Source organism: Trichosurus vulpecula, chromosome 2, assembly GCF_011100635.1.
Source record: "Trichosurus vulpecula isolate mTriVul1 chromosome 2, mTriVul1.pri, whole genome shotgun sequence".
NCBI lineage: Eukaryota > Metazoa > Chordata > Mammalia > Diprotodontia > Phalangeridae > Trichosurus > Trichosurus vulpecula.
The window spans coordinates 79660754-79673061 of NC_050574.1; the positions used below are offsets into that span (position 1 = coordinate 79660754).

The 12308-nt window shown below is 38.4% G+C and overlaps 1 protein-coding gene across 1 annotated transcript in view; it reads left to right on the forward strand.

Moving 5' to 3' along the window:
• CSMD2 (CUB and Sushi multiple domains 2) overlaps nt 1-12308 on the forward strand; it is an 842922-nt gene that overhangs the window by 429131 nt on the left and 401483 nt on the right. The window contains exons 9-10 of the mRNA XM_036743760.1: nt 1755-1764; nt 11632-11753. Coding sequence (XP_036599655.1) covers nt 1755-1764; nt 11632-11753 — 132 coding nt within the window. The remainder of the gene's footprint in view (nt 1-1754; nt 1765-11631; nt 11754-12308) is intronic.

A 12308-nucleotide genomic window follows, 5' to 3' on the forward strand; every position in this document is an offset into this window, starting at 1 on the left:
AAGACTTTTATAGCCTTCCAAATATATATGTTATTCTCTATCCCATTCCCATTAATCTAGACACCCTTCTATACCTCCCATCCTATTCCCTCACCCTCTTCTTTACAAATTTAGAAGGCTTTTATTCTCTTCTGAATGTATTATTTTCTCTTTAACCCAGATCTTATGTGAGTAGGGTCTCCTCAAAAAATCCCTCCCTTATCCTCTCCCCCCTCCCTATCCCCTTGGCCTTCTGTGTCTTTCTGAATTTAGAAGCCTTTATACTGTTCTAGATATATATGTATTGTTCCCTCTTTAAACCATTACCGGTGAGAGTAGGGTTCCAAAACTACCAGTCCTCCCTCATCCAATTTCTCTGTGTCAATTCTTCTTTTAGCACCTCATTTGTATAAGATAATTACTCTTTTCTATCTTTTCCTAAATGATTTTACTTTTTAGAATCACATCATACTCAGATCTACCCCAATATTTCTTTCAAACTACCCAATTACAAATAACAATCTTAGACATACGTTGTACATTTTCTCATATAAAATGTAAACAGTCTGTCCTTACTGAGTCTCTTGTAATTAGTCTTTGATGTGTACTTTAATCCTCTTGTATATTGTATATCAGATTTTCTATTAAGTTCAGGTTTTTTTTTGCAACAAAATCCTGAAAGCCTGGCAACTTATTGAATGTCCATTTTTTTTCATTGAGAATTATGCTTAACTTTGCTGGGTATGATATTTTTGGTTGCAACCCCATTTCTTTTGCTTTTAGATATATAATGTTCCAAGCCCTGCAGTCTTTTAGCGTCATCACTGCTAGGTTTTGTGTGATTCTAATTGTGGCCCTGCCATATTTGAATTTTTTTCCTTGTTGCTTTTAATATTTTCTCCTTGAGCTGGGGATTTCAAAATTTGGCTATGATATTCCTGTATGTTTTCTCATAGGATCTCTTTCAGGTGGTGGTTGGTGTATTTTTTCTGTTTCTACTTTCCCCTATTGTTCTAATGCTTCAGGACAAGTTACATCAATTATTTCTTGTATCATTGTATCAAGATTCTTTCTTTGATTGTAGCGTTCAGGTAGTCCAATTACTCTTATGTTTTCTCCTCTTGATCTGTTCCTCTGATCAATTGTTATTCTTATAAGATATTTCACATTCTCTTCGTTCTTTATATTTTGTTTTATTATTTCTTGTTCTCTTAAAACTTTGCTGGCTTTCCCTTGTCCAATTCTAATTTTCAAGGAGTTGTTTTCTTCCTTAAGATTCTGGGTCTCCTTTTCCATTTGGTTCACTTTCTTTTCATAATCTTGTTTTCCTTGGATTGCTTTAAAAAAATTTCCTCAATTTCTCATTTGATTTTTAAAGTCTTTTTAAAGCTCTTCTATGAATTCTTTTTGGGCAGGTGACCATTTGACATTACTCTTTGGGATAGAAAAGGCTTTTTTTGCTTCAGTATCCTCCTCTGAAGAGGTTTTCTCTATTCCCATAGTAACTTTCTATAGTTGAGTTCTTTAGTTCTATAATTCTGTAGTTGAGTTCCTATTAGTTGAGTTCTTTCTCCTTTGCCTGCTCATTTTTTTTTATTTTGTGGCAACTTATTATTGTAATCTCCTCTAGTTCTGGAGTATGGGGGATAGTGGCTCTGGTCTCAGATCCTCCTTCAGTTCTCCCTTCAGGCCTGGAACTGAAATGAAGAACTTTGACCTCCTTTAAGTGCCTACAGCCAGCAGTATCCCTACCCCACTGCCTCTTCACTCACCAGATCTGTGCTGGTTCCTCCTCATGCAGGGCTGCATCTTGGCAGCATAGATTCCCTCAGTCTTCCCCTGCTCAGGCGCCCTACTCCCCATACTCTCTGGAACATAAAAATTCCTGTGGCTGAGTCCAAGGTTACTTCCCAACCCAGCTAGCCCCAGGGTTCACTGCTTGCTGTTTCAGCAGAACTCACTTGGAGGTGTTTACGTTTCACAGGGACCAAACCTCAGTCCTGGATTTTTCTTCTCATCTTCTCCAGTTGTCCCAGAAGGACCACTGTTCTGTCAAACTCTTGTTTATTTTTACCTCTCTATGTTCTCCCTGAGGCACTATTTTCATCGTTTGTGGGAGAAATCTGGAGAGCTTGGAATTTTCTGAACTACTCTGTCATCCAGAATTCTCTCTCTATAGGGAATCTTTTGACCTATTTTCCTGATTTTTGGCCCCTAACATAATGCAAGTATGTCTTCTTAGTGAGAGGAGTTCCATCCTTGATTTCCAAAAAGGTTAGTTCTAGTCCTGCTGTCAGGTAGGATGTTATGTTAGGTAAATGGCTGAACTTCTTTGATTCTACATTGCAAAAAGGGAAGAACTTTTTCTATTAATCAGACTTATTAAGGACTCTCTTTGTGGCTCTTTATTACTTTATGGATTGTCTATGGATTCTTTTTTAATGCTCATATTCTCCCTGCTATTTAGTACATTTCTTTAATTCTTTGTGTGCAGAAAATTGCTATAATTTGAAATGCTCTATTCCTTCCTTAGTTTTTGCTTCTATACCTTTCTTCCCCCTCCAGATACTCCTTCCATCTTTGGATTTTTGCTCCCTTCGGACTAGATTTTTCTACTTAGCTCTCATGGATCATGTTAACCTTGAGGATTTCAGGCTTTGCTATTTGGGTTGTTGCTGCCATTGAATCCTGGTTGGGGGTGTGGGGGGGAACATTGTGTTTAGACCATGACTTCCACTAGAACTGCCTCCACTGTCTTTTCTGTTAATTGTGAACTAATCCTTCTGACAGGTAGGTACAGGCTTCTTCATTCTGGTGAAAATAGGGATACAACTCTGCAGTTTTTATTTTATTTTAGTTTGTTTCATTTTTATTATGCTTTATTTTATTACAATTTTGTAGATTTCTGTTGATTTATTTTAAAATTTAATTCAATTTTTATTTTATTTTTGTAGATATCTGTTGATTTGTCTTCTTAGGCCACCACCAAAAATAAAAAGCAGTCCATTAAAGGCACAGTTTCTTTATCTTTCACTTAAGGGGGTTAGACTCTAAATTCATTTTCACTTCCAAATTTATGATCCTGATGAAGAGAATTTTAGGCTATCTAGGCCAATTGGTAACACACCTTTTAGGTAGAGAAAGTTACATATAAATGGAATGTGATGGGAATTGTATCCCTAGGGTATCCTTATGTATTACATATCAGGTCTGGATTGGCTTTCTGAGACTGCACATGGGCAGATCTGCTTAGCAAACTGATAAGCAAGGAGATAGTTTTCGTCATAATAACACAGGACTCCCGTGAGTCCTATTTGCCATATTTCTCTGGTTCACATAATGATTTGTTGGGAAAAGGTCCACGTCTAGAATTAGAATGAGGTTTCAGTTTTCTCTTGATATTTATTATCTTTGCAACCATGAGCAAATTACTTTACTTCTATAGACCTTAATTCCTATAACTTTAAAATGAGAATAAGAAGAACCTACCTACCTTAGAGGATTCTTATGAGAAAAGTTCTTTCTAAACCTAAGTTGCTGTATAAATGTATGTATAAATAAATACTTTCATCATTCCTTTTTGTTATGGGTGCACCTCAAACCTGAACTCTACTCACTGAACCTTGCCATTAACAGTATTTGAATAGAAGTATACATAATATTAGATGTCCTGCAATCAGGGAGCCAACTGGACTTAATCTAGTCCCTGTTAATAGATGAGAGATGAGTATCACAGAGGAAGGAACATTTAGAAGTCATGATCGTAGCATAAATTCATAGCATAATCTGCATGTTGTGGAGCTGGCTATCCCACCCAACTAGGACTTGTTCTCTAGGTAGGCATTCTTGGAGTCACAGGATTCAGCTAAGGTGAAACAGAAGAAAGGCCATGCTTAGCATATTGCCACCATAAATGTTGCCGTAGTGATTCTTTGCATGAAACAAATCATTATGCTTTGTGACACCTCCTTTCTTTCTTCATATTGTTTTTGGAACCTGGCTTTGTGCATACCATCCCTTGATTTATATCCTTTGATCCCAAATTGCATCATCCTTAGTCTTGTGTTCCTATTTACCGCCTATCTTTTTGTTTTTCATTTTGAAACTTACTGCCACTTGCTCTTTCTGATCCTTAGAATGAAACCTTGGGCATAGACCATACTAGCCTGGTTTTATTAACTCTGTTTCCTGCAGAACGCCTGCTCATCTCCACTTAACTATATAGGCAAGCAATAGATATGAATGCTGTTATACTCTTTATTAAGTGCTGAGTAACTTTTAAGAAAAGAAGAAATAAGAGACTGGCACCAGCCAAAAGGAAATTAGCTCATGGTATGTGTACCTGAGAGAATTAAAAAAAAACAGGCTTCAGAATCCTGGAAAATTCCTGATAAGATGGTGGCCAGTGGTTAGCACAGGGTTAAAATCCAGGACTCCAGCAACATACACAAATGGTATAAAGTGTTTGTGTAGTTAAACTACCTCTGTGTATAGGAAACATTAACAATAAGAGGTTATGTACCTACAGAATCCCTGGAATGTGTAAATATTTAATGAAGAAATCAGAACATCTGGTGTCCTCTGGGCTTCTGCCTTTTCCTGTGTGACTCTCGAAGCCCATTGTAAACTTAAGACTATGCCAGGGAGCCATTTAATTTTGTTAAACCCATACCTAAACAGGGACTTCCCTTTGTGGTATCCATGACAAGTGGACAACCCAACAAATTATGCTTTCTTCAGTACCTCTCTGATGATACCTGGGAGTTTTCCCTCCTCTTCACACAAAAGAAATAGCCCTGAGAGTAAAGCAATATTTTTAATACTATCAGAAAAGTACTTTAATAACCAATTAATTACTCATCAAGATCAAATATCACATTTTAAGTGGTTAACTTTTCTTCTGCAAAAGAGGGAGCAGAATGTATCTGATATTGTAGTATGGGTAGAAAGAACCCCTGCACTGAGGAGTTAGGAGACCAGGGTTCCAGACTAGCATATGTCACTAATTGAATTCTATGGCCTTGGAAAACAAATCCCTTTCCCTTTCTGATTCCTTTCTTTCTATACAGATGGACTAGGTATTCTTCAGTACTATCAAGTGCTTCTAATCTATAATTATATCATACCATTACAATTCAGGCCAAGCCCAGGGGTGTTACCTTCCCTGGCCTCCTCAAGGCTTTCAATTTTGTGGCTATGTTTCTTTGACTCCCTTGACCTTGGTCAATGGATTATTTCTAAAGTTCTCTTTTGACTCTAACATTCAGTGAGTCTATGATCCTGTCTTTGGGCCCTCACCAGCACTTGGTGTTTTGATGAATAAGACCATGGAATCTAATTTCAAATGATACTTGGGTGACACACCTTAGTCCAGCAAGAGTTCAGGAAGGAAGTAGTAAATTTGGCTTGGGTCCCCATACTGAGACTCTCACTATCTGTTAGAGGGTTTGAATTTGGTCTCCTGGAATCAGTAACATTTATAGACTCAGTGAAGAAGATAGTTTCCCCCTACAAAATGATGAAATCAGCAAAATTTATCTTTGGAATCACCAGGTTTTTGTTCTGTGAATTTCTCTATCCCTTTTCTTTTTTTTCTTAGGGCTCAGACCCCTAATCCTTTCTCCTTTTCTCTTCTTTTCAAATCTCACCTTGGATAATTTTTCTTCACTGAAGTATCCATGATTAGGATTGGGAATAGCTTTCCTTATATTCCCCCTTCGAGGAACAGGAAATCTGATAGTGGCTGAACTCTAAAGAGATATAGCAAATTAGTGAAAATGACAAAAGATGGGAATAATTAATGTTGGGGAAATTGTGGAAAGATGTGCATACTTAGGCATTGTTGATGGATAGCATTGGTTGTTCCTCATGCTTGAAATGTTTTCCCTCTTCACCTCTGCCTCTTAGTATCCCTGGTATCCTTCAAGTCTCAGCTCAAATCCTAACTTATATAGGAGGCCTTTTCCCGTTCTCCCAAATTGCCAGTGCTTTCCCTTTTGAAATTACTTCCCTTCCACTCTGTATATATCTGGTATGTATCTAGTTATTGACATATTCCGCCATTAGAATGTGACCTCCTTGAGGACAGGGAGTGTTTGGCACTTAGTACAGGGCCTAGCACATAGTAAATACTTAATAAATGGTTTTTGATTTATTAGTTAATTGATGGATAACAATTTGGAATTATACAAAATATATAAAATTATACAAAAAAACCTGTACAAAGAAAATGGCTAAAAGGTCTGTGCTCGTTGACCTAGAGATTCCATTGGCAGGCATATACCTCTAGGATAATTTTTTTAAGCATTTTTTTTGCCTTTTTTTTTTTTGGCAGGGCAACTGGGGTTAAGTGACTTGCCCAAGGTCACACTCAGGTCCTCCTCACTCCAGGGCCGGTGCTCTACTCACTGCGCCACCTAGCTGCCCCTCCCTGGGATAATTTTTAAAAAGTAGGTTCCATATATGCCAAAATATTTATCAGCAGAGCAAGTGGTAGCAAAGAACTAGAAATAAAGTAGATACCTGTTGATGGGTGAAGTGGCTAAATAAATTGCGGTGCATGAAAGTAATGGAATTTTACTGTGCTGTAAGAAATGTGAGGCAGTAAGGTAGGGTGGTACATAGCATGGTGGATGTTGAGGCAGAAGGACTTGAGTCTGAGTCCTCCTTCAGAAGCCTAATAGCTCTCTGACCCTAGGCAAGCCACTTAACCTCTTTTTGCTTTGGTTTCTTTCTCTGTGAAATGAGGAATTTGAACTTGTTGATTCCTCCTAAAATCCCTTCTAAAATCAATGAAAACAGTAAATATGCTGAATGTAGAGAAACAAGGAAAGACTCATATGAACTGATGCAAAAAAGTGAAGTGAACAGAACCAGGAAAATAATACACACAATGACTACAATGATATAAATGGGAATACTAACAAGTACAAAAAATTGAAACAATGTGAGATTTTTAGGATCAATCTTGACCCTAAAGATAAACTCTGATAAGACACTTTCCCTTGCTCCTTTATACTAATGGATGTGCACAGGTGTGGAACACTGCATGTAATATCAGAATTTTCTGATATGTTAATTAGTTTTGATGAAAGGGATCTCTTGATGGGAGGAAATTGGGCAATAGACATGGAAGAAATGTAAAAAAAAAGATATCAATAAAGATCAATAAAAATATGTAAAAAATAAATTAAAGGGATGAAGCTCTCTTATAAATGTTGGCTTAGGGGGTTGGGAACATTGGGACCTTGCTGGAACCTTTGATATCTTTCCATATATTCAGTGCCCTACTCTGCCCACATGTAAGGCTGGCCCCATCCTACATGGTGACTGATGCCAGGATTTCCACATAAAGTGGAGTACATGAAGTGACAAGATCGTAGAAGTGTTACATTTGCCACTGCTTGATGTAGCCTTAAAGCCCATAAAATCACATGTGCTGTGTGAGGCTTGGTGATCACCTACACAGGATGAAGATCTCAGTGTTTTATATCTCAAGAGAGTACCTCCATTCTAGAAGCAGTGTTGCAACAGCGTTTACAAGAACCAGAGTAAGACTAGTTATATTTTAAAAGAACCTGTCTTTTCTTCAGCTTTTGAGAATCATGGCAGAGATGAGCCTTGGAGGCTTAAAGCACTAGGGAAGCTTGTGCCATGTCAACAAACATTTATGAAATGCCTACTGTGTGTCTGGCACCACGCTAAGTTCTGGATCTGTTGGCTAGAACTGTGCTCTTGATGTTCTGTGGTGTTCAGCCTCCTGTCTAGTGCTTGTTAGCACGTATCTTCTCCCAGATCAGCACCTCAGCTTTTGGATCAGGGCTTTACTGTGCCTGAGAGAGTATAATTCTTTTTTTAATATTAATTAATTAATTTATTTTTAGTTTCCAACATTCACTTCCATAAGATTTTGAGTTCCAAATTTTCTCCCCCTGCCTCCCCTTTACCCTCCCCAAGAGGGCATGCAGTTGTATATAGACTCTACATATACATTCATATTAAACATATTTTCACATTAGTCATGTCGTGAAGAATTAGAACCAATGGGAAGAACCACAAGAAGGAAGAAACAAAAAAAAAGAGAGAGCAAATAGTCTGCTTCACTCTGCATTCAGACTCCATAGTTCTTTTTTTGGAGGTGGATGACATTTTCCATTGTGTTTTTTGAAGTTGTCTTAGATCCTTGCATTGCTGAGAAGAGCTAAGTTGATCAAAGTCAGTCATCGAACAATGTTGCTTGTTACTGTGTACAGTGTTCTCCTGGTTCTTCTCACTTCATTCAGCATCAGTTCATGTGAGTCTTTCCAGGTTTTTCAGAAGTCCACCTGCTCATCATTTCTTATGGAACAATAGTATTCCATTACATTCATATACCACAACGTGTTCAGCCATTCCCCAATTTATGGGTATCCCCTCAATTTCTAATTCTTGGCCCAGATTTGAGCTTCTAAAATGTAATTCTGACTAGATCATCCCTCTACTCAAGAAACTCTTGTGGCTCCATATGGCCTCTAGGATCAAACATTTAATCCTGTCTTTTAAAGCCCTTCCTCAGTTGACTCCTTCCCACCTTTCCAGCCTTCCCACACTTTAGTCCCCTCCATGGACTCTGGTCTCCTAGTTTCTTGCACAAGACCCTCCAGCTCCTGGCTGGAAATTTTTATTGGCTGACCCACATACCTAAAATACCCTCCCTCACAACCTCTGACTCTTGGCTTCCCTAAAGTCTTAGCTAAAATCTCCTCTTCAGCAAGAAGTCCCTCCCAATCAACCCACCTTCTTGCTAATATTTCTCTTTATCGTGTCCTATTTGTACACAGTTATTTGTATGTGGTCCCATCTGCTAGAATGGGCAGAGAGTATAATTGTCTTATAGATCTTTACTTGTTTATTTATATCAGTGTGGGGCAGGAGAAATCCTGAGGGGGCTCCTGAATTGCTTTGTTTCTCAGGGTTTGTTAGCAGCGTAAAGACCTCAGCATGGAGACTATATTCTGGCCCTGATAGTTACTACCTGTTCAACCATAGGCAAGTCACCTAAGCTCTCTGAGCCTCTTTATTTTTATCTGTAAAATACGGGGGTTATACTAGATTATTTCTAAGATCTCTTTTATCTCTAAGTCCCATGATATATGAAGTAAACTATGAGCTGTGATGAGAATTGACCTTGACTCAGTCTATGGTCTCATAGATGAAACTATGTTATAGGCCCCACCTGTATCTAGCAATAGAGAGAGTAACAGGACACAGGACATCCACGTAGAGATTCCAGGGTCTGCTGGTCTAGGAATTGCAATGAAAGGGTCAGAGATTAGGGAGAACGCCAAGGCCTTTAGGAAACTTTTGTGGCAGAGATAAAAGTGCTTTTTCAAGATTCTCTGGAATTACTCTTTTATTGATAGAGATAGTACTTAAAAGTTGCTAAATTGATTTTTCTGCCCTAGTAAGTGGCTAGTTCAGACAGCCTGCTGGTAAGAGTCTGGGAGCAGCATCTAGATGGAGAATGTATGCATGCGCGCATGGTTGCATATATATGTGTGTGTGTGTGTGTGTGTGTGTGTGTGTGTGTGTGTGTGTTGGGAGGGGTAGGTTGTAATTTTAGCCCATTTTCTTGTGAGCAAGATTATATATAGGAATTTTTACTAACATAGCCTGTCTCGTTATCAGATGCACAACAGTGTAATTAATTACTTTGTTGTTTTTTGTTTAGAATTGTAGTATTCACAGATGCTTCTAGTATGGTTGTATCTTTCTGACATCCCAAACCCACTTTAGATTTAGGTTTTAGAAGACATTAAATCAGCTTGAAAAAAATACGTTTTATTTATACTTTAAAAAAATCATGTTCCCTTCCCAATAATGCCTCTCTTCCCTTATCGTTATCATCTGCCACCTCTCTGTTGAGTGGTTAGAGACATACTTCACCATCATTCTTCAAAAATTATGATTAATCACTTCATCAATTGGAGTTCAGGGTTGTTTCCTTTGCATTATTGTGGACATCTTGTGAGTTGCTCTCCTGGTTTTGCTAACTTTTTTTTTCTAGACTGGTTCAGATAAGTCCCTGTAAATGTCTTTAAATTTCTTACGCCACATTAATAGTCCATTACATTCATTCATATGTCATAATTTGTTTATCTATTTCCCAATCAATAGTACTTTCTAGTTTTTTACTACTATGAAAAGGTCTGCTATAAATATTTCTGTGTATGTGAGATTTTTACCTCTGTCTTGGAATCTTTTCATTGTTTCCTGTTTTTTTAAAGTTTAATTTCAAATTATTTTCAGCAATGTTTGGACCAATGTGCAATTAATGTACCTGTCTTTCTATAGCCTGCCAACATTTGATATTTTCAACTTTTGTCATCTTCGTCAATCTAAGGGGTGTGAGATGAAACCTCAGTTTTTTTTTTAAATTGCATTTCTTATTAGTGATTTAGAATATCCATCCATTCATTCTTCCTTCTGATTGCTGAGTACTTGAATTTCTTCTTTGGAAAACTGCCTTTCCATGTGTTTAACCACTTATCTAGAGGAGAATGAAGCTCTGTCAGATATTTTTATCAATATTGTATATATCTTGAACATTACACTCTTATCAGAGATATTTCAACCCTAAAAAAAGCAAGAGAACTAAAATTATGTGAATAGGAAAAGAATGTGACTTTAGTAATAAATATATAGCAGTGTTTCTGGTTACACTGCATACCACTTCTGATGATCACTTGCATAAAGAGGAGTATGTCACTGAGGCCTTTAACAATGTCCATCACAAGGGAGCTTGTGATAAAGAAGGGAGGAAAGAGGAAGGAAGGGAGAAATTTTCTTGGTTTATTAACTGGGACTTAAGGACCTGGGATTTCTCTTGGAAATTACTCCAAGATCAAATATCCTTTTTCTGCTGGCAAATGCATATAACATGTCAGAGGTGGGGGATGGGGGTGGGGGTGGGGGATGGGGGTGGGGAGTGGGGCAGTGGGGTGAATATCTGAAGTCCTTGAGAGAGCTTGAAGGCTTTGTGACTTGTATTCTATGACTGGAGTAGGGACTGTGGAACACTTGGCCACTTGATACTGCTCTTCCCTCTGTTCCTTTCTCTGCTCCAGATAGAAGGGAATAGTTATACTCTTCTAATTCATTTTGGGGCCTCCAAATTGTGTTCCCTCAATTTGTGTTCCCTCCTTTCCCATCTAGGGTTATTTTGGTGGGGTTTGGGTTGGGCCCCTGTTATACTGAATGATGAATAATCCTTAATAGCCTTGAAGAGAAAAAGAAAATCCTCAAAAAACCGGAGGGGTTTATGTGGAAGGTTGGGGGTGAGGTGGAGAGGCTGTGGGGACAAGGACAATGAATTATTTCATCATTTGGGTTTAATTGTAGTTTCTGAGTTTCTGGGCATTTTAATTTTTTTTAGTAGCAGGTAGAACAGCTGCCAACTCAATTTCTTTGTCCTGATCTCCCATGGTTCATAGACTACTGTGCCAAACAGATAAGTCTGCTGAAAAATGTGAGGAAAGAGGCAGGAAAGATTGCAGTGGGGAACCTTTCTGACAGAAAGAGAGATTGTAGCTATGTCATGGGTCTCTTCTGGGCAGGGGTGACTGGGCTATGTCCTCCACTAACCTATGGCTCTCTTTTGTTTCCTCTCTATAGCTCGAATGTGTGACGCTCACCTCCGTGGCCCTTCAGGCATCATCACATCGCCTAACTTCCCCATTCAGTATGATAACAATGCCCACTGTGTGTGGGTTATTACAGCAATCAACCCTGCCAAGGTAAGGCCCTTTTAGTCCTCTAATCAGGTGGCTTTACCGATAATAGGCAGGATCCTGTGAGCAGGGTAGTCATGCTATAGATTGAATCATGAGGATTTTTGAGGGCTGGACAATAGAGCCAGGCAGTATAAGCTTCTTTGAAGGACTTAAGGAAGTCCAGTATAGCTTAGATCTGTGTACTTTCAGAAACAAGAGGAAAAAGGATGTGGAGCCCATGAGGAATATATGATTTCCAGCCTGAATATTGTATTCCTGAATCCTCCCTAAAAAAACACCTCTCATTCATATGGGATGATACTGAACAATTCTTCTCTGTAGCCAATGAGAAAGTGGGATTCAGCTATAGCTGGGTTAAATCTAAGCTAAGGGAAGTACTTTCCAGAAGTTATTAAACTAGTGAAAGGGTCTTCTTCTTTCCTAGAAATTTTTAAATAAATTAATATGTGCTAGCTACGTAGCCTGGAAGCAAGGGGATGACTAAAGTCACTTTCTGAGGGAATTCTGTGGGAAGCCAATTCAGTAGGGCTAGGTGTATGTTTACTTATTTTTGCCTGT